General features: G+C 36.5%; 1 protein-coding gene across 2 annotated transcripts in view; it reads left to right on the top strand.

The window, feature by feature from the left end:
• The first annotated feature begins 316 nt into the window (after nucleotides 1-316).
• The window catches only part of LOC120540730 (protein-tyrosine sulfotransferase 2-like), a 30823-nt gene continuing 7416 nt past the window's right edge, over nucleotides 317-23723 (top strand). Inside the window, exons 1-5 of one of the 2 annotated variants that reach the window (XM_039771749.1) lie at nucleotides 321-447; nucleotides 16852-17755; nucleotides 18846-19044; nucleotides 21516-21566; nucleotides 22702-22749. In XM_039771749.1, coding sequence (XP_039627683.1) covers nucleotides 16926-17755; nucleotides 18846-19044; nucleotides 21516-21566; nucleotides 22702-22734 — 1113 coding nt within the window. In that variant the 5' untranslated portion in view covers nucleotides 321-447; nucleotides 16852-16925 and the 3' untranslated portion in view covers nucleotides 22735-22749. Of the gene's footprint in view, nucleotides 448-16851; nucleotides 17756-18845; nucleotides 19045-21515; nucleotides 21567-22701; nucleotides 22750-23723 lie in introns of both variants that reach the window. The other variant, XM_039771750.1, reaches the window with a different exon arrangement.

Raw genomic sequence — 23723 nt, 5'->3', positions numbered from 1 at the left:
CTTCTTTCTAGCCGACAGGACTGACGGGAGAGGGGCGGTCACCTACTGGAACTAAATCTTTCACCTAAAATGGGCGTGGATTATATGCAAATAACTGATAAAATGAAAGGTTTTCTACTTTGGAAAGGGTAGATCGTCGACAGAGATCAAAACAAAACAAAGTAAAAAAAATCAAGTTGTGTTAGTCTATATTGCCGGCAAGGCTATAAAACGCCTCATCTGAATGGTAAAGCGCTTGAATCTGCGAGCTATTACCATAGTTTTGACGGAACGCATTGAATATGAAAACGTCATTCTGACGTCACGCGTAGTACCTCCCCCAGGTTGTAGTCGTCAGCGCGCGCGTCCACTTTCCGTCGCGCGCGCTTCATCTTCCACTTGGCGTAATTGCTGTGCTCGTTGTCACGGGTTTGCAGAGGCAAAAAAGACTACCGGTGCGCGCGGCAGGTGAGTTGTCTGGGGAAGTAGCAGGCATGGAGGGGTGAAAAGGGGAACATCGTGACCCTTCCGGGGTCCCCGGCGGGATGTTCCGCTTTTTGACGCGGTGGCATTTTGCTTTCAACCCCCTGCAGCTAGCGAATGCATTCCAGCTTTCTTTATTTTTTGTATGTGGGGGTTCCCAACGTATGTTACTTGAATTTTAACGAGAATGCCAAGTAGGAACATGGTGATTCGTTAGAAACTAACTGTGCCTCTGTCTTCGGGCTCTTGTTTTCTAGTTTGTTTGCAGTTTTGGCGCTGTTATAACGTTACGGTGTACAGTGGGAGGGGGTCCTGGCGCCCCACCTACCCTATTTGCAGGGCCTTCGAAGACACTCTCGGTAGCAGTCGCCCTCGCCCCCTAGCGGGGGCAAAATATTCGCACCAAAACGCCACTCTCGTTTGTAGAAGAAACCTGCCTATGCTTGAACCCATTTTATACAAGAGATACTACTTAAAATCCCCCCATCTTTATGCCTTTGTAATCAAAAAATCACAATGACCCAAGTCAGATAAGACATCCTTGGCAGAAGTGTCCCTTGGTTCTTTTGCCACAGCAGTGTGTGTAAAAGCCAATAAAGAAATTGATAGCACCTGGGTTCCTTTGTACATTTCTTCATCTTCTTCTAAACGGTGGGTTCTAGCAGAATCATCATCCCTGAAAGTAGACTGGGTCTGTGTGGCATCTCCAGGACCCACTTTAGTAATCTCACCTTGCTCGATCTTGAAGTACTTTTCCCTCTCTAGCTTCCCTCTTGAAAAGTACAAAGCCACACTGTGCCTCCTACTGTCTAAGGTACACAGATCTACACTGATCAATGCTCCATGCCCCTCTCAAATCGGTATTGAAACCCATTCGTTCCTTTATTTTAAAAAGACAAACACATGGTATGTGCCATGCTGCTGCTATGACAAACCCAATGTTGCAGAGATCCCATTGTTCTCTCAGCATTGTTCAGATTAGTCCAAAATGTTGTCAGTATCCATGGTATTTCTTTTCAATGGCAAAGGGACTAGATGGCCCTGCAGTTTGAAGAATGACATGCAAAATACCCTTAATTTTGGCCTGTGTGGTATCTGAAGATTGTCCCTCTGAATGCCTAGGATGAGTTTAAAGGAAAAAAATTGAGAAGGCCTTTGTTTTTAGTTGAGCAATACTAGAACACAAGAAAAAGACAGTGTTTTTTTTTTTTTATTGACTGAGCGTCTCTTTCCCAAAATTGAGGTTTGAAATTAAGCCATATTCAAATATTATTAGCCTTCTTGTGGATTAAGTTTATGGTGGCACAATAGGTTGATCATACTTTCAATGTTGCTATTTACAGTTTAAAGCCTTTGGTGTAGTTAACTTTTATATTTGTGTTCCAGTAAAAAGTATAAAAATGGCGTGGCAGGCTACTGTTCTTTTTCCCCAAGGTGTTCTTTTCAAAGGAAATGACAAGTTCCCATTTGAAATGCATTTTCCTTCTCTTGCTGTTCTTGGAATTGCTGGGTTTGGTATCAGCATTATTCCAGTGCTCAGTTTTGTAGATCGGAAAGCTGCCAGCGACAAATTTGTGGGTGTGCCAAAGTGCTGCTTCATCATTAATGAATTGCTTTGCCCATTTAACATATAGAAGAATAATAATCCCAAATGTTTTTACTTGCTTGTCTGGCAATCTGTAGTTGTGTGACATACAGTAGTGATACATTATTGGGATATGAACCTGTAACCTTGTGGTTTCTTACTACTTTGTAGCCATTGTAGCCACACTTCCTGTCTGTGCAGTTGAGTTTCTTTTCACAGTAGCAGAGAATCTATAACCGCTCTCATTGTGATTAGGCAGTTTTTCATTAGAAGTATTTTATGTGTGCATGTGTGTTTGCATGTTGAAAATTCAAACAAATACTGATCGGTGCAGTATGAATTTTGTTTTGTTTGTTTATGCAGATTTGTTTGGGATAATAATTGGAAATTATTATGGAAATCTGAAATCTTTTGTTAATTGCCACCCTCATTTTAATCACAGTTTATACGTGAAATACAGTTTTACACTATTACTAGGCGGCCGTTTCTGCATTGTTTAAACCTTTTACAGGATCCACTAAACTTTTATGTGTTTTTCTAATGTGTATCAGCTGCTGTTTTATTTTTAGGTAGTGCACTAAATTAAGTGCATTTAGGTCGTAATGCCATAAGTTTGACCTGTAATATATGGCCCAGGCAGGACTGAAAAGGCAGTAGTGAGGTAAGGGTGTGAGACCGTGGTCACTTTAAATTGAGCAGGACTATTCTCTGAGGGGTGTCATATGTGCATCTATTTTGCCAGCAGAGTCTCCGCAATACTATTGCCTAGTTTCTCAGCTGTTAAGGGAACACTTAGGGAGGGAAAGTGTTATCGACTTTCTGTCAGCTGTGTGCTCTTGAAGGAAAACAGACTCTCTCCTGAGTTAGTGTAATTTAGTGGTTAAGGTTATTGAAAGAATTAAGCCTTGTCGGCTGGGAATGGTCGTTGAAATGTCTATTGAAGAGCTCTCACGGGGGATTGGTTGTGGGGAAAACTAATGTTAAAAAATAAATCATTAAACACAGCAACAAAAGGGTCATCTATATCAGTTTAATTAGCAGGGTCACAAGTGTGATTAATCAGCATAAAGTAAAATATGTATTTTCTTTTAAACTGTATGTATGTGAATGGCTTGGTGTTGCAGTGTGTCTGTAAGTTGCATGTTTACAGTTTGTTCTATTTCCCCAAGATGTCCAGATTACATTGTTTGTCAGTTACACATTTGTGATTGTGTTTGTTTGTTTGTAAGTGAGTAGGTCCTCCAATTGTCTTGTTTTCTGTACAGGGCTGTCCTCTGCCTTGTGCCCTTTTTTTGTTGGGATAGGTCCTGGCCCCTGCAACCCTGAATTGGATTATGCACATTTGAGAATGTTATAGTATATGTTAGATGTGACATTTTTCATTTTTATGCAGCAGAACTTAAAACTAGGGGCCAGTTATTTTGTATTGTAGAAACAAATTTAGGTGAATAATATATTGCTTTGGTTTTTTGTAACAGTTTAAAGAAATTACTGCTCCTGTTTCAGCCCCTAAAAACCCGAGCCATGGTCTTTCTTGATGCTCAATGGGCTTAATTGTAGGTGGGCCTCATTTTGCGTACAGATTCATGTCAGGTTACACTGAGGGGATGTTGGGAGTAGGAAAGGGTCAAGGATAAATCCTAAGTTCTTCTGTTTCGTAGTGTTTAGCAAGTATATCTTTCTGATCTTTTTTCTGTCAGAGGGTAATTTTTTACATTATAACTACTAGATCGACATCAGGAGTTAAGTAGTTAATGATATACTTGAGGGCTAATATAGAGATGGGGTATTTAATGCTACTACTTGACAGCAGCAGAAGAGTGAATTTGAATCCAGGCATTGTCACTATTTGTGGCCCCCTTTACACCTGACCTTAATGTATATTTTGTGTCCGTATATAATTAAACCAGATTATATTTACTACCGGCATTACAATACTGCACGTTACAATCGGACCCTTTGGAGAAGGGTCTGATGTCCTCGCACAAGATTCGGATGCGCTTTCTTGGTTGATCTAAGTGAATAGAAAATACATTTATATTTATGTTGAATGAGGTGGCTCTTGGTTTGTGACCACTTCTGTAATTTTGTCAGAGTGATCCAGTCACAAATGCATTTGCACCTGGCTTTCAATGTCTTCTCGTGATCATATCATGGAAAGTGTATGTTAATTTCAGGTGTAAATGGGACCCTCATGAAGTTTGTGTGTTCTACTCCTATTGTTGCTTTTTTTTTTTTACTGTTCTCTGTTTCTAAGTACTAGTTGAAAGAGTCTTTGTTGTGTTTTCAAGGCATCATTTTTTAAAATTAAATTTCACAAGTCCATAGCTCAAGAACTAAACCACCGAGCAGGCTCAGATTTTGCACGCTGGTACATTAATAGGTATAGTAATGTGCTGAAATTAAAACATTTCGTCCAGGTGATCCTGTATTGTCAAAGCAGTCCCTTGAAATTGACCAAAATTTAATTTGAGTTTTTGTCTTAGCTATGTTTAGTGCTTAGAAACACTTTTTTGTAGCCAATACAGACTTTTTAATTTTTTTCCTTATTCAGATAACTATATAGGCCTTCTGAAAAAGCAATAAACTTTAAAGTAACTGTATCAGAGTTTGAACAGCAGACCTCTCAAATCCAGAAAATGACTTTGAATTTCATTTTCAGAGCATCCTAACAGCATGTTGGAATTTGCAGTTTTTTTTTTAAATATACTTTTCATTTATTCTACATTATCCCTTCTTTCTCAAAATACAAACCTTACTTTCCCTATGCAAATCTTTGATGTTTATTTTCTATCCTAAACATAGGTTGAATGTGCCATGTGTCAATAATGGTAATCATTGAGTTTTCAATCATTACATTATCAAAAATGTCAAACTTTTTTCATATCAAATGATAATGTCCTGCCTAATGTTGCTGAATAGAGAATGTGATTCTAAATGGCCAAAAGAGTACCTGGTACTTGAGAATACCACTGTTACATGCCTACAGAAGATCGCAAACTCAAAGTCAGTTGACTGTCCAAATGTTCACCACTGAAGCAGTAGCTGAGATGCTGCCCTCTCACGATCACACTCCTGATGGATCAGATGTGTGTCTAATTGGAGGCTATATTGGGTGCTTGTATGATGAAAAATGTTGGATTGGTGTGATTCATGATAAGAATGAAACAGAATCACACATCCTGATATGTTTCATGCATATTTCAATCATCCTGTACATTCTTTCCATTGGCCACCTAGAGACAATAAGTGTTGGGTGCCATTACATTGTGTCATTGCACTGCTTAGTTCACCCACAACGGTCAGTGGGAGACGGTATTATCTTGATCTCATAGACAAAGATGTCCTACACTCTGCACTTCAATTGAAACAGAAATGAAATGGGTCACATCCCTGCTGCCGCAATGCCAAGATGTTAACATTTCATTATAACTAGTGTTGCATTTAATAATAAATCAAGCAGCTTTTGTTCATGTGTTATGCTTAATGTGCCTTTGGTGATTTTTTTTTTTTCCCATTAATCCTGTACCCAAGTTAGTGATAAAGAACTTGGAGATTATCATTACTAGCAAATGGTGAATTTAACCCATGTTTAAAATGGAAAATGAAAAAGTAAAGTAAGACTTGTTTTTTGAGAAAGAATGGAGCATTTAGAATACAGAAAAAATCATTTTAAAAATTATTAGTGCATTACACTGGCCTGAAAATTATCCCCAGAATGATTTTTTCACATTTGAGAGGTCTGCTGGACAAACCCCGGTGCAGTTTCCTGTTTGTTTAAAACAGTTTAAAAAGCCCTGTGTAGGTATCTAAACATGGAAAAAATTGAACAGGCTGTATCAGTTAGAAGTATGCTTCTTGAAAACCTAAACATGACAATGCCAAAGATGCAAATATATTTTTTCCCATTTTTGAATGTCTGCTCTTACCAAATGTTGTCATCTAGACCATACATTTTCATTTTGTTACATAGTATACATGTAAGGGTACCAGTATGCAAGCAGTATGAGCCTGCTAAGTGGTTTAGTTCTTGTAATATAGTCTTGTGTAATCGAAGAAGAAACAAAGCCAGATCAGGGTCACAGGGAAGCTGGAGCCTATTTTAGTAAGTCGGGAATTCCTTGGACAGGGCACCAGTGTATTCCAGGGTGACCACACACAACCCCTTAATGTGCAGTAGCAAATGCTGTGTCTCTTTCCATGTAAAGGGCAAGAATTCACAGGACAACACATGAAGTAAAAGGTTTTTTTTTTTTTTTCTCATAAAAACTTTCTGTTGTGGGTCAGATATTCAGAAAGCCAGTAAATTTATCACACTGTGCTACTTTTTTGTGTATGTCACCATTCTCTCTTTTGAGCAGTAGATTTTAATCAACAAAAAGTAAGACTGTTAAGATCCAGATCCTGGAACATACAGAAATAGAAAAAAACAAGTCTGCGCACATGCAAAATACGTTTTCTTGTAACAAAAATACACAGGGATCAATAATTAATTAATTTTTACATATTAGAAAATCACCTTTTTTGGCCCAGGCCTGAAGTTGTATATGAAAACTGATCAAAACTCAAAACCTTATACTTTGTCAGGCTCAGGTGAGCTTGTCAGTTTGCAGACATAGAATAGGTGAACAAAAACAGTGCTTCTTAAACCTGCAGTGCTCAGTGTCACATCTTAGATGTATTTCTTTTGCACAGTCTTTCTGAAAAAAACTGTGTAACCTGTCACCATGACTATTTCAAAGTATTTAACATGATCTCTACAGGCATAGCTGCCTGAATTTTACTGTGCTTTTTACAATGAGCAGGAGGTGGCACTTGTGTTTGGAAGAGATCATTTAGGCCCTAATGAAGTTTGTACTTAATACTGAAACAAGAATGTTGAGTAGTGCAAGGGAAAAAAAAGTAATGAACTGAACACTTGGGCCAATGAGAGCAAAGGTGCAGAAGTTAAACTCCTGTTTTGTTTTTAAATAGTGAGTTATCCATCTAATTCTTTCATTCATCCTTACTTGTCATTTTTGCAAACAGCGAGATGGTGAAATTTAAAATATTTAGCAATTATCTTTGATATGCATATAACATTTTTTTCCGACTGCACACTACAATTAAATAAAATTAGCACTGAAAGAAAGTTGTTTTTTTTTAACAAAGTTTTTTTGTTTTGAAAGAACACAGGGGTTTCCCTACTTAATATTAAGTTAAATTGGGCTGGATTTTGAAATAAAATGTTTGATTATTATAATAATCCCATGCTGAAACTCAAGTCATGTTTTCTGTTATATAGTACTTTTATATGTGTATTTTAATTTAAGCTAAATGTATATTTAAATAAAACAAAAATTCAAAAGCATAAATCACTGCAATATATTAGTTAATGGTTATTGTTTTACACTATTTGCTGGTGTTTGCTCTTCACTCTGAGCTGCCAGAATAGGCCTTAACTCCCTGCAGTCCCACAATCCTAATTTTATGGACCAGTTAATATGTGCTTGAGGCTGCTGCTTCATGACATCAAGGACTGTGATTCAAGTCCTGCCCTAATCACTGTTTGCACTGACTTTTTCTGTGCAGCTTTTCTCCAGGTTTTCCCATTCAAAAAAGGCAAGCAAGTTAGTTTAACAAATGTTTCCAACTCAACTTAATATGTTAATTGATGTGTGAGTGTACCCTACAATGGATTGGTATCCTATTAGGGACTAACTGCTGCCTTACATCTTATGGTGCCACAAATGGCTCAAATTACCCTGTAGTGGAAAATTAGATTTAGAAAATGTTCAGATAGACTGTAAAGATTTCTGATGCTCTGTTCTAAGTTAGATTTTTTTTTTTAAATCTTCAACATTAAAAATACATTCATAAAATCTTGCAGGTGCATTGAAAAGAAATATGAGGTGAAGGTCATGGAAAAATGCATCAATGTAAATTAGTGCTTTATAATGCCTAGAGTAGTTTTCTGGCACATTGTGGGTACATGCTTCCAAGAATCTTTCTTAATAGCACAGACAAAAACATTCGTCAGCAGCTTCTGAAATCTTCCTGGGGGTTTTAATTATTTATCCAACTGTAAACTTTTCAAATGCACAGAGTATAGTCTGTTTTTAGAGTAGTTTTAAAATGTAGTACAATTTAAAGACTAGTTCTTTTCTAGGCTCATTGTTTTTGGTAGAATGATTTCCGGCTATTTTGCATGTTTTCTTGGAACTCTGTCCCTTTCTCCTATTGTACAGAAAACAGACTAATAATACAAAGCTCAGCGGCCCACTGTCATGTGAAAAATCCTGTATGCGTTTGTTTAATTTAGGGCAGTAATGACATTATGTATTTCTTTAACTGTTCTTCATAGATTTTTGCAAGTGTAATTAAAACACTGGCAGAAAACCTCTAGTCATTGCAATACTTCTATATTGGTAACATTTAAATGTGTAATGCATTTGGGTATTTAAGAAGAGCATAGAAATTTGTGCAACCACTTTTTTTTTTTTGTTGAAATTGCCAAATAAATGAGGAGCGATCATAAAGTTTTGAGTACTGACCTGATAAAGGCATTCAGCAGTGCTGATTTTTGTTTGTTGTCAATGATCAGTTCCAGTGTACTAAAATAATATTAATGTGCTTTTATTGATTTTTGGTTATGATGTGATGTTGTGATGTGAACGTTGATGCCAAAAACTGCAAAATTAAGCTTCATGCTGTCAAAAAAATTGTAACGCTGGAGAATTATGTGATGTTGGTAATTCATTCTTGGATAGTCCACCTGCACCAGAACCATTCCCCCAGTCAAAAGGTTGTGTGTAGAATTCCATTACAGTAGGATATGTTTCAAAGCTCTTACTGTCCTTCAGCACTGATGACAAAGAAAGTTTTGCCACTGTTGAGCAAATCATAGGGACCGATTGAAGAGACTTCAGGAAATGAAGTAAATGTTTACTAAAAAGATGAAACGTGTAATCTATTACACATACTTCTAAACTTAATGTCAAATTATAACAGCTCAAAAACTGCATGTTCATTTTTAATGTGTTTTTGTTCTTTATGCTGAGTTAGCACTAGAAGGCTGCTCTAATCATTTCAGATTTTATTCTTCTGCAGCTGGCTGATGCTAAAACTTTGGGAGGTTTCATATGTGCAGCGTGCATACTCCTGTTTATTAAGATGTCAGTTTCTTTAGCTCCTTCTGCCCTGTGTTCCAGAAGGCAGCTGCGCAGCAAGAATGAATGGGATGGCTTGTGCCTCGCTTGCAGATTTTCTCAGTTTCTGTTTGGTATTAAGTCCTTCACACTCTCTTCAACTTAATTCCTTTTTTAATAAGTAAAAAGGAGTTTGAATGGCTGTTTGGAGTAAACTTTATCAAACTGGATAAGACCTGCTTATGAAAAGCAGAGTACACCAGTTTTTACTTTCTATACACATGTTCCCAGCTGTCTTTACAGTAAATGCTAAGAAGTGACTTGTGTAAGAAAGAGTTAGACTAAAAAATATTTTTCACTCAAAGGCTAGTCCCCAGGGCAAAAGAGCACGTAGTCGGCAAAAGCACGATTTGCTTATTTAATATGGGGACAGAAACATACAACTGTATGAAAAGTACATACACCATACTAAAGTTGCGGAGCCATTCTCCAAAATGCAGGACACAAAGTAAAAGACATCAACTTTAAGGATGTAATAAAAAGTGATATTTTGATAGTAATTATTATCAGCTCTTATGCAGTAAAAAAGCTGTCACGAAGAAAATCAGTATTGCATTAATGTGTGACTGCAAGTAGACAGTCACTTTGGAAGACACACTAATACATGAGAAAAATGTGTATAAAAACAATATAAAAAAGTATTTCACAGTGGTAATGCTACAGCTCTGCATCAACACATGTAGAGGTATGTCTGGAAATGCTTTTGTGTGAAAAGGAGAATTTCAGCATGCAAGAGCAGTAATCATACTTGTTATTTATGACAAAGAGGAAAAAAAGGGAAATAAACATGCACACATTGGCCACTTTTATCCAACTATGGAATTATTTAGGATTTTAAAGACAAACTAATGTTCATTGGTATAACCTGCAAGTATAAGAGCGTGTCATATATTTGAGTGGTATGTTGAAAAATGCAGCTCTGCCTCACAGTAATACATTTTATTGAGTACAGGTAACGACAGCCTAAGTAATTTTCAGATAATGGATTTGTACACAAACATAAGCAATAACAAAGTATGATCACTTTTATGAGAAATGTAGAACACAGCAAAACAAAGGCTGGCTAACAGTTCTGAAATAAAGGATTAACGTAAAACTGACAAGTTTGATTTTGAACAGGAAGCTTTAAAGCTGAGGCAAACGTAGAAAAAGGAGGGATAGATTTATTTCTTGGAATTCACTAATTCAGCAGTACATACAGTATATAATAATGTTGGAATTTCTATTTTTATAATTGAACCCTATAGTGAAACCCATCCCCTAAGAATTATAAATTCTCCATTTGTTCTTAAACTGGGGGGCTCTCCTTCTCTTCCACACATTATAGATCAAGCTCTGCATTGCATTGTTAGTATTTATACTTGTATATTTTATATTGTACTAGCTGAAATACCCAGCGTTGCCTGGGAGGAAAATTTGAGAAAAACAAAATAAAAAAAAAAAAACTTTAAAAATAAATTAACAAACAATAAACCTGGGTTCGCTTCCCGGGTCCTCCCAGCGTGGAGTTTGCATGTTGTCCCCATGTCTGCGTGAGTTTTCTGCGGTGGGCTAGCGCCCTGCCAGGGGTTTGTTTCCTGCCTTGCGCCCTGTGTTGGCTGGGATTAGCTCCAGCAGACCCCCATGACCCTGTAGCTAGGATATAGCAGGTTGAATAATGGATGGATGGGTAAAGACTCACTAATGTCCTTGTCTTGTGGTCTTGTATGTATGTTATCATCTAGTTGATGCTCAGAACCGGCCAACTCTATTTAATTTGAAGAGCAACAGGGGAGTGGTGCTGCTCAAAAATAAAGAATGCTGGCAGTGGCCTGGTATATACTAACTGTGTAAGCCCGCACGGGATCCTAGAAAGTATTTAAATCGTCAGAACTACTCTGGGCATCTCTCTGCTATCAAGATTCCTGTTGCCGAAGTGCTCACATCATTTGTGCATTAGCAGCTAAGTGACTGTCTTTCTTAGGAGGTTTCCTTTTGCCGGTGTACGCTTGCGTATCCTCGGAGCTGGAACCCTCATCCCGACTCTATGTCTCACTTCCAGGCCGGACAGACACACCACTTCCACGCATAGAACTCTATTCAATTTCAAAAGCAACAGGGGCGCGGTGGCGCTCAAACATAAAGAATGCTGGCAGTCGCCTCCAGTTTGCCCTCTGGTGGCCGTTCTGAGTGTCAAATGGATGATAACAAGCATACAAGACTGCAAGATCTTATGGCTGATTTCACTCTACAGTATTTTTAGTCGACCAGTGAGGAACATGTGTACCAAGTTTCATGAAAATCTCTCCACCTTCATTAATGGAGGTACTTTAATAAAAATCTGCTAAATATGAATTCTGTTTTTGCCATGGTATTGATTATTGTAAAATTTCACAGGTATTGAATACAAAAATTCTGGTATCGTGACATCCCTACACTTGATGTGCTGTTCTTAAATCACTACCTGAAACATAACACAAATGCCTTTTTATTAAGTAAGAAGAATGTAGAGATACTGTAATCTGATATTTATGAAATTGTGTACATTGAGCAGGAAATAAAAGTGAAACATTTCTCCATCCTTACCCCACACTTTATTGTCTACTGAACAAGGTGGCCTTGGAATGTGCATTTTCAGTAAGTCAATGAATTTTCTGTTTTTTTTTTTTATTTATTAAGATAAATATACAGCAGTCGCTTGTATGGTTTTTTTTTTCCTCAACGTTTATTGTTAATTTTGTTGTTCATTCAAGTGCCATTTTATAATTTTTTTTAGTCTTTTTTTTAAACAATGTTCTAGTCATCAGAATAGGTGAAACTTTATGATAAAAGTCTCCTTTTGATGTTTTCAAATAGAAGTAGCCATAAAGGGTAACTTTAGGATGAAGTGGACAAATTTGATATCCATTACTCTGTATGATACTCAAGATTCTATAAATTCAGCCTTCTGAATATTACTAAGTTGTTGTTGTTGACTACTTTTGGTGTGTCTGATTCAATTGTACAGTGTGCAGGGACTACTCAGAAAATCTCTGCTGGTGGCTGGTTATAATGAACATTTTATCCATGTAGTTATATCCAAAGTGAAGACATGCATATCTAATGAAGATTTAAAATAAATAGTTTTTCTTCTTATGCCCCTTTCACTTTTATTTATTTCAGTGTAATTCTTGACTTCACATTTTGTATAGTGTTATTTGTGTTAAAATTTGGAGAATTGCGTCAAAGAAATACTGTTTTCATTGAGATATCTCGAATAGAATGTGCTGTACACATTTTTGAAACTTAAAAAAACTAATTGAAAAGCACAAGCAAATTTTAAACTTCTCTGTTTTAAGAGTAAAATGTTTACATTGTGAGAAGTTATTTCAACTTGTGTAATTTGTATTTTTCCTTATTTACTCATCCTTCAGCCACTCCTGATGGCAAACAGATCTCCAATAAAATTTTTTGAAATGCCCGCAGAGTTGAGTGTACTGCAACCTGCTGGTTGAAATCGTACCATGTAAATCATGATCTTTATAACAGTAGAAATAAATTTGCAAGAACTATAACTTACGCAGACATGAATGGGACATTAAATTATTTCCCAAAGTGTGGTTGGGTGACAGATTATGTATACAGTAAATAAAAACATACTTTCTACATTACACTAAAAATCAACTTTTTGCTGCTTTACTTGAAAATCTTAAGTATTTCTCCAACACTGTATTTCTTGTCAAAGTGTAACTGGCCTGCTGTCCACCATGTTCTGATGCAGCCAAGCGTTTTAGCTTGACCCTTGGGCATGTCTTTCAAAAATGTTATGTTTAAGAAATAAAAACTAACGCCTAAAAATAGTAAATAGATTGATGCTGTTTTTTTTACATCACTTGAGTTCAAATCTGGTGTCTATGAAAGTTATTTCAGTTACCAGAAGATTATCTGGTTTTGGCTTTTAACCACATAAGATTTTAAAATGCTATTAAGAAACCTGTAGCTTATATACTCTACTAGTACACGTGATTAACTGTTTTGTCACTGTTATTTTTGAGTATCACTCACTGTTACAAAAATATTTAATAAACAGAATTGTGAGTTATCAATCTTTGAAGAAGTAAAAAACAAAAAAAAATGCTCCAAATTTCAAAAATAGTCCTGTCCAACAGTCAAGTCCCCACATAAAATTTTGCCCTTTGAACATTTCATAACTTGTAGTATCTTTCTAGTCCTTTGAATTTGTGCTTATAATGTAATGTGATTTATAAAACAAGATTTTTTGTTTCTGTACTGTAGCTCATATCAGCTGGTTTTAAGCAAGTGCCATTTTCAAACATAACAGAACCTCTTGACCTGCACAAAGCAAACCTCTTCTGACAGCTATGTATTTTAGTTATGTGCCCCTCTGTCTACATGTCAGTTTCTTCCTTTTGTCCCATTTTCAACTGAACATATTGACTACAAAATAAGGGTGCCTTTGAGTATCTTAAATAGGTCATTACTTTAATTTCTTACTATGAAAGTTTTGAAAATTGCTGCCTCATCATTACATGTACATTTCATTGTAGTATTAAGATTGATAACATGCATTTTTTAATCAAATGCTAAATGGATCGAAGAGCTTTGGTGGTTCTTTACTAGTACTTGTAAAAACAGCCACATCCTGAATAATTAAAAATAACTACAGGTTTAACCAAATGTATAAAATATTGGAAGTCCTTAAATTTTTAAATCCAATGCTTGCACACTCTGTGGGTTCTGAAATTGTTTAGGGTTGCACAATGTTGTGCAATGGTTTAGTGGCTTTCTAACATAAGACCTTATCTCATTTATTTTTCATTAAGTGGATGAATTATTAAAGTCCAGTAGCTGATGGAATCTTGGGTCTTGGCATCATTTAATAGTGAGTCTTGCTTATTGAAGCGTGATTGAGGTGTGATTAGCCACTGCATTATTGTGAAGCTTTATTTGTCTAATTATAATTGCTATAGCATCATTTTCATTTTGCAATGTGTTATTTTGTAAAATGTAATCTATTTTTCGGTAATACCAATGTTCATTAAATAATGTACTTTGATGGATTCAGTTTGCCCCTCGAAATAATTTATCAATCTGTAACTTTCTTAGTCATATTGTTACTGTTTATGAGGTATTTGTAACATGGTGCGGTTAAGTTTTTTGGAAATAAGTTTTCACTTTTTTTTTTTTTATTTTATTATTATTATTAACACTGACATTAGGGAAGAAAGTAGCATAATTATAACCCAAGTCACAGTTTAAAGTGAAGGAGAAAAGAAAATAAACTCTGTGAATTCAAATTGCAATTTTATAAAGGAACTTGATGTTAGTGTTGCATTTACGGAAACCATTAGTCTACTTCTGAACTGAGAAGATCCAACTCTGCTTATTCCTCTTTGCTATGGTAGATAGAATCTGATACAGTTTCCAAACTAGAATTATTCAGTTTCTTCTTTAGTGAAGAGCGTGATTTAATAACATATAATATTTTTGATGCATAATTCTTTATCAATGATTGAGAAACTAAGCTGATTCAATCATTATATTGCATGTTACCAAATACCAAAAAACATTTTAAATTCTTTTTTTTTTCTCCTGTAACCCTTACTTTTGTTGTGCAGGTTTAATAAATTGTTTTTGTTTACTGTCAGTGCATTTGACTTTTTGTAATACTTTATTTTGTAAAAACACCATCTGTTTTACAGTAATGTTTATGTGTACAGAGTAATTTGTTTGAATGAATTCAGAAGTATACTAGTGGTACAGTGCTTTGTGGTGCTGCCTCATAGCCTTTGAAGGCTGCATTTAAATCCTAGTCTAATCACAGTCAGAATTGTTCTCTGTATTTTTTTTTTTTTCACAGCCCATGTCAGATTAAATTTTAGAATTTAGGCTATAATTGCCCAGAATAAGTAATTGTTTATTTGTGAGTGTGCTCTCTGATGAATTGGACGGGGTTCTTTCCAACTGCTTCCAGGATAGGCAGTGCGTTTCCATAATCCTGAGCATGGATTAGGCAGGTTTCACACTTTCAGGTCCAATGTAGATCAACTATGTGGAGTTTTTCTGAAACAGTTAGTTTTAACATGTCTCCATCCTGACTTTAATGTTTTCATAACAAGTCTGTCAGATTGTCTTATTGTAATTGTCATTTCTTAGGTTTCAGAGCTACATCTTGTACATTGTGATGTTCAGGTGATCTTTGAGCTGGAAGCCATTAATGTGCTTGTGACTTTTAGTGACTTTATATTGTGGTAGAGTATCATGGCTTTGTAATCTTCCCTAAAGTTGAGAGAATGTTGATGTTGCCTAATAGTAGTTAATTTTGACAATATCATTTTGATTATCTTTGCAAAGTATAGTTTAAGTGGAACCTTTTTATAGTGTAATCCCTATGACATTTGTCATTTTTTCTTTTTTATTTAATCATGTGGACTTAAAATGTGAATATACACGTTAATATCAGATAACATTTTGACAAACAAAACCAAAAACGATCCACATACAGTTCAGGTTCAATTTCTACTTCAATTAGGAATTAAAATCAGACTGACTGTTTGAGTTCAGCTATTTTTTTCCAGTAAAAAACACAAAAGGAGGCATTAATTTAATTTTGAGTACATACCTAGTCATAAGTGGGTTATTTAATTCCACAAAAATGAAGACATGGAGGAAGTTATTATAATACTGTTTGTTTTGGAACTTTTTCAATATTACGGTTTGAGAAGGAATCATGAAATGCAGTTGAAATAAATAGAAACCTGAAAAAAGAGTGAGTTTGGAAGAAAAAAAGTTTGTTGAAGAAAGCAGACCCTTCTTTGTTTGATGGTCATTATGGTCAAATGTTGACATGTGTTTACAGTCTTATTCCATTCTTTGCAACACAGGCCAAAATATTTAGGCACCATGATGTCAATGTGATGTTGGCTTCCACATATTGAGTAGGAGCTTAGCCATGAAATTTCATCGATGGTAACTGAAACCTTTGGGGAAAGGTAATTGAAATAAAATCAGAACTTTACCCTGATTGCTCTTCTTGGGTACTGTGAAATCAATAGTAGTCACATTATTTTATTTTACATTATGTATTGGTTCAAATACATGGTCTAATTTTTTTTTTTCTTTCTAGACACTTATCTGTAAATTTATATGCTGAGTGGTGTCCCTAAACTTTGAAAATCAAAACAGACTAGATAGACAAGCACATTTGTTTTTAGCGTGAAAAAACGTGTAAACTTCATCTGTAGACCCACAGGTAGAAATGAAGAATTTGTTAAAAATTACTTCCCACAATAAGAGGTAAAATAGATTTTTTTTTTATTTACTTTTGTACTTTATCTCAGCATCACTGTATGTTTTACAGAGGTAAAATAATACCTAAAATCACCAGCAGTCCTAAGGAAATGTATCTAATTTGATACCAACATGAATCCACAGTTTTCTGAGTCTGTTTTATATTATTTTTGAGATATCTAACTTTCTTACAGTTTGACTTTAACCTGTTTTGAGATTTTTTAAAGGAAAATTTTAAACCAGCTTCACTATCTATAGTAGTACTCTGGCTTGCATAACTTTTCATATCATATCTAACATATCATGTTACACATCATGTCTAACTCCCCTGGTGTTTGCTATTTGCAGGTCAGCAATGGTCAGAGGCTCAGAACTGAAGGTGGACATCTGAGACAATACCAGACAGTAGGCTCAGCTGGGGCATGCGCATCACTGGAAGGCGGGTAGTGGTGGCAGCTAGCTGCTTGGCTGCTCTTTTCCTCTTGGCTCACTTGTGCCAGCATGCTCTTGACTGTCAGGAGAGATACAGGCCTCCGGCAGTGATGAAACCTGAACAGAATGGCATCTCACTCATGGACTGGCAGCATGTTGAATACCATTACAGTAAGGACATGCCACTTATTTTTGTGGGTGGAGTTCCTCGTAGTGGCACAACTTTAATGAGAGCTATGTTGGATGCACACCCTGAAATCCGGTGTGGTGAGGAGACCCGCATCATTCCACGTATACTAGCTATGAGGCATTCATGGAGCAAATCAGAAAGAGAGAAGATGCGCCTTGATGAGGCAGGAGTTACTGATGAGGTCTTGGACTCTGCAGTGCAGTCCTTTATCTTAGAAGTGATAGCCAGACATGGAGAACCAGCTAAATTTCTGTGCAACAAAGACCCGTTCACACTTAAGTCATCACTCTACCTCTCCCACCTTTTCCCTAATTCCAAATTTTTGCTTATGATTCGGGATGGAAGAGCATCTGTTTACTCAATGATCAGCCGAAAAGTAACTATTGCCGGATTTGATCTAAATAGTTATAGGGACTGCCTCACCAAATGGAACAAAGCAGTTGAAACCATGTACACTCAGTGTCTTCAGGTTGGGCCTTCTAGATGTAAGCCAGTTTTCTATGAGCAGCTGGTTTTGCACCCACGTAACTCCATGAAGGACATTATGGACTTTTTGGGCATTCCCTGGAATGAAGCTGTGCTACACCATGAAGAGGCCATTGGTAAACCTGGTGGTGTCTCTTTATCCAAGTAAGACCTTCTCTTTAAATCATTGCCTTTATATTTTGGCATCCGGTACTTTTCACATTGGGCTTGCATCACTGGAGAACATTGGTTAAGATCATCACTGCCAGAGTATATCAATAATTCTTATTCTATAAGATCCTGTAAAGTTTAAAACTTAAAATCCATTTGTTGAAAATATGACTGCAGGGTTTTGAGTACAAGATTTCTGTTTCATCTGTGTCTATGATCCAAGCATTGGCATTGTGGTTGCTTTCACAAAATTGAAATTGGCTAAACCAATCCCTGAAATCTCCAACAAAATATGAACAGTTTTAGAAAAGTATTTGTCAAGTTAGGCTGGCATGTGTCTAAAGCTAATGCTGCCAGGATAGGCTCTTGTTCCTACAACTTTAAATAGACTGACTATTTATAAAAAGGATAGATTTTTAACAATAATTTTACTTTATCAGTTTAGTGTTCTGCAGTTATAATGAGATGACTGTAATGATTATTTAGTGCAAAGAAATTTGTAGTAATAAATTCAATTTTTCATTTTTTTGTCACATTTTACATTACTGTGTGAAAGTGGCATTATCTAGTTAACATTTGTGTGCATCTGCTATCCTTTATTTTACAATTGTTGCAGAGGAGCAGTAATTAGTTTGACTTCTGCGTTCATGACCCTTCCTTGGATTAAGCAGGTTTAGAAAGTAATGATTGATTAATTGACCTGATTAACCATCCTTTTCATACTTGGAGGTGTAGCTTTCATTAGGTTGTCAAAGTAATAGTAGCTTTATAATCATATGTGTAATTTATAGTCTATTCATTAAACTGTTCAGTTAGTAATTGTATTAGAGACATTGTCCATTGTTTCTCTGTAGTAATTGAAATGATACTGTCATGGAGCTATGAGTTAAACAGAAGTTTGAAGCATTAGAACTTTGGATTGGAATATTTTTGAAAGTCACTGTTGAAGAGGAGGAGAACATTTTTTTTTTATTTCAGATTAAGGAGTACTCAGTACCCGGTGTCTTTATTGTATAGTGACAGATTGAAATGTGAAGAAGTTGTCTGTTACATCAAATGATTTTGCTATATTTATTCTGTCTAGGATTGAAAGGTCTACAGACCAAGTGATCAAACCAGTTAATCTTGAAGCTTTGTCAAAATGGGTTGGACACATTCCAACAGATGTGATTCATGATATGGCACATATAGCACCTATGCTAAGCCAGCTCGGCTATGATCCTTATGCCAACCCTCCAAACTATGGCAACCCGGACCCAGCAGTTGTCAATAACACTCAGCGGGTAAGTTGCGACTTTGTGGAATTGGAGTAGAACTACAATGTTTTTAGATAGATACCTTATTAATCCCAAGAGGTGTCATTTTGTTTGGCTCTTCCCCAAAGTTGTCAAAAAGAAGTTAAATGTAATCTCAATTTAAGATGGGGTTACACTACATGATTTTTTTCTATTTTTTTTTTTTTTTTGCTTCATTTACAAAGTAATAATAAAATTATAGCATGTTACAGTTACAGTGACTGTACTGCTTGAGAATGTCAGTCATGCAGCATGACATCCCTGTGCTTTATGACAAAATCTAATTGTTTTGATTATTTTGTAGCAAGTCGCCAGTTGCAGTGTTTGGCTGTTATCTAAGTGTGATAGTGAGCAGCTGTTAAGTGCTCAGCTGTAAATCCAAATATATGTAATAATTACAAACAGTAAAAAAATGAGCAGCTACAAAAAAGAAAAGGAAGTAGAATATTTTAGACTGCAGAAGAAACGGAAAGAGAGGCTTGTTGAAGTTTGGACCCAACATGTATGTCTGTTTGTTCGAAAAAAGATGCAGCTGAACTCAACATACCCAGTTAGCATTTAAGTCACTGAACTAACTACAGAAGTTCATATTGTTTGGTTGTAATAGGAGATTATGAAACTCTGATACTTTCAGAGGCAGCAACTATGAGTAACCACAGTTGCTAAATTATACAGTATCTCACAAAAGTGAGTACAACCCTCACATTTTTGTAAATATTTTATTATATCTTTTCATGGGACAACACAGAAGATATGACACTTTGATACAATGTAAAGTAGTTGATGTACAGCTTGTATAACAGTGTAAATTTGATGTCCCCTCAAAATAACTCAACACACAGCCATTAGTGTCTAAACCGCTGGCAACAAAAGTGAGTACACCCCTAAGTGAAAAATGTCCAAATTGGGCCCAATTAGCCATTTTCCCTCCCCGGTGTCAAGTGACTCATTATTGTTACAAGGTCTCAAGTGTGTTAAATTTGGTGTTATCACTCTCACACAACCTCATACTGGTCACTGGAAGTTCAACATGGTACCTCATGGCAAAGAACTCTCTGAGGATCTGAACAAAAGAATTGTTGCTCTACATAAAGATGGCGTAGGCTATAAGAAGATTGTCAACACCCTGAAACTGAGCTGCAGCACGGTGGCCAAGACCATACAGTGCTTTAACAGGACAGGCTCCACTCAGAACAGGCCTTGCCATGGTCGACCTAAGAACTTGAGTGCACATGCTCAGCGTCATATCCAGAGTTTGTCTTTTGAAAAATAGACATATGAGTGCTGCCAGCATTGCTACAGAGGGTGGGGTCAGCCTGTCAGTGCTCAGACCATACGGCCGCTGCACACTGCATCAAACTGGTCTGCATGGCTGTCGTCCCAGAAGGAAGCCTCTTCTAAAGATGATGCACAAGAAAGCACGAAAACGGTTTGCTGAAGACATGCAGAATAAGGACATGGATTACTGGTCTGATGAGACCAAGATAAACTTATTTGGTTCAGATGTTGTCAGGCGTGTGTGGTGGCAACCAGGTGAGGAGTACAAAGACAAGTATGTCTTGCCTACAGTCAAGCATGGTAATGGGAGTGTCAAGGTTTGGGGCTGCATGAGTGCTGCCGGCACTGGGGAGCTACGATTCATTGTGGGAACCATGAATGCCATCATGTACTGTGACATACTGAAGCAGAGCATGATCCCCTCCCTGGGCCGCAGGGCAGTATTCCAACATGATAACCTCCAAGACGACCACTGCCTTGCTAAAGAAACTGAGGGTAAAGGTGCTGGACTGGCCAAGCATGTCTCCAGACCTAAACCCTATTGAGCATCTGTGGTGCATCCTCAAATGGAAGGTGGGGGAGCGCAAGGTGTCTAACATCCACCAGCTCCGTGATGTCATCATGGAGGATTGGAAGAGGATTCTAGTGGCAACCTGTGAAGCTCTAGTGAACTCCATGCCCAAGAGAGTTAAGGCAGTGCTGGAAAATAATGGTAGCCAGCCACATAACATATTGACACTTTGGGCCCAATTTGGACATTTTTCACTTAGGGGTGTACTCACTTTTGTTGCCAGCGGTTTAGACATTAATGGCTGTGTATTGAGTTATTTTGAGGGGGACAGCAAATTTACACTGTTGTACAAGTTGTACACTGACTACTGTACATTGCATCAAAGTGTCATATCTTCTGTGTTGTCCCATGAAAAGATATAATAAAATATTTACAAAAATGTGAGGGATGTACTCCCTTTTGTGAGATACTGTAACATACTAAAACATACTTTATGATTAGAAATTATGTCAAATATGGTGTGAACTCCGTTTAAGTGAATTGTTTACTCCTAAGGAGGAGGAACAGAGAAACATGACTGCTGGTCCAGAGCCTTTTCTGTAACAAAGTTTTAAAAGGTCGAGTAAATGTTTTAGTTGCCTGAAACAGATTTATATTTTCTGTTTTGCAGGTAATGAAAGGAGATTTTAAAAACCCACCATACTTGAAAAGATCTCATCAGGTGAGAAAGCAACTGGGAGGGGAGAAAAATAAAGATTGATGTGAGAACTTTCTGCTTAATAAAGTAGTAAGCCAGTATGAGCAAAAAGTCTATCACTACAATACCTAAAGCATAATCTATTAATCGAAATGTCTAGGTTTCTGGCAGGACTTGGAGGGCCTTAGTTTTATTGGTTGGTTTGTTTTGGGATTTCTCTGCAGCTTGCTGAGCTGTCCTAACTCTTCAGTGGTTGGCTGTACCTTAATTGCAGCATCGTCAAGGTTGTGTCATACTGGAACAAGTATTGCTTCTCTGATAAGTATCTGTTGATGATAATATTTTGTAGCCGTTGTGGCTTAACAAAAACCCACATGAGTTTATTGGGTCTATTGAGTTCTGTTTTCAGTATGTTTGTAATATTGGTAAATTTCTGCAGCTCTTAGTCTTCACACCTCTCATAAACTGTTGAGGCACAATTTGTTAACATCCTGTGTTCCTAGCACTGCTTTGTTTGTGAAAGAGCATTGACTTCCTGTAGGCAAGAAGCAAGGTTTTTACTTTTAGGTTAATTCTGCATGGCATCTGAACAAAGACCTGGTTAAACTGTTGAGTGGTGAAAGTGTTAATTATATAATCGGCTAGGTATTCTGGGTTATTTGTTTTATTATTTTATAGATTACAAGAGTAGTGTGACTTGTTCTCTTAAATTCCAGAAACATTTTTTCTATAAATTTTATGAGAAAGTTTGTAGCATTAAATATACATTTTCCAAAAGGCACAGGATTATTTAAAAATACAAATTCAGAACATGGCCCACACGCAAAGCAGAGAGTACTTTTCAGAATCAACCTTTGACTATGTGTTTCTTATTTATCAGAGAGTGTGCAGTGTAATAGGTTAAGAAAGAGCAGGAAGTGAGTATTAATGGCAAACAACTACAGGAGTAACACTGCTGTTACATTCTTGCACTATTTTTCACCCTATCTTTTTTGTCTTTTAATAGCTGTCACCTGTACTGCACTTTCCTTTGTGTATTTGTATGACTGTTTTCTTTATGACAATGTTGGTAGTAAAATTGGGCTTAAATGTATTGTACTTTCATCTTTTATTTTTATCGTAGTTAGCCCATATTTAACTACACTTTTGTTTTTTTTAGGTGCAGCAGAACATATCAGTATCTCACAGTTGAAACATTGCTGTAATGGTAGGTTCACTTCATTAAAAAGCTGGAAATGCAGGTGTACATATAGCAGTAGATTGTCACGTGTACAGAGTACTTGCATGTCTCCCATGCTGGTGCCATGATAAGTAAGAACATGTTAAAATACAGAACTTTTACTTCATAGAAAACACAAAGCGGCTAAGCTGATGTACTCCTTACCTCTGTTTCCATACCACTTGTTCAGTTATGCTTCCAGCTTCTGCAGCCTTGTGGGTTGGAGGGGGAAACTGCAGTATAATGTTTAAGCCTTATACTCGTATTAGCTGTAGAAGAGTGCCTAAACACGTATGTGCCGAAAAGTAAAACCAAAACATTAGAATTCACAAAAACAACTGTCTGCACTTTCTTCTTTTACTGTTATTACCTAAAATTGAAGCTATCAAGGTGCTTATTGTATCTATCAGCTTTTATTACTTTATTATTAGGGTAAAGAAGGCTGGGAAAATGAATGCCAGCAAAATGGCACAGCTATGTTTGCTCCTGACAAGGTACAGTGGCTGTAGATACTGATTGGCACAAGTTGAGGAAATGGTCAGATATATATCATAAGTTAAAACTTAGTTATGGATAATGCCAAAAAGAAATTAGAAGTAAAAAACAGCAAAAAACATAAATCTTTGCACTCTTGTTTAAAAATAAATTAGTGTATGAGCAAGTTAGTCTGTGTAAACCATGCTGTTCCTCAGTATATGGTTTCCTTTACAAACCCATTATTTATGGTACACTGATCAAGGCCTTTGCTCGTTACTGCCACAAAACACTTACTCGATGCCCACTGTAAATGTTTAATGTGAGCTTAAACAATGCTGACTGCTAGATTATACAAATAGTGAACTTGCATGCAGCTCTCAAACATAACAGTGCTTTAGAGAGTGTTTGACGCAGTGTTAAGTTGTAATATTTTACATTGCACTGGTCTGCAATGTTACAATTGATTGCCCAGTTTTTTAGAAATG

This window comes from Polypterus senegalus, chromosome 12 (assembly GCF_016835505.1).
Source record: "Polypterus senegalus isolate Bchr_013 chromosome 12, ASM1683550v1, whole genome shotgun sequence".
Classification (NCBI taxonomy): domain Eukaryota; kingdom Metazoa; phylum Chordata; class Cladistia; order Polypteriformes; family Polypteridae; genus Polypterus; species Polypterus senegalus.
The sequence above is the reverse complement of the archived record's forward strand: the minus strand, read 5'-3'. Positions and strand labels throughout refer to the sequence as shown.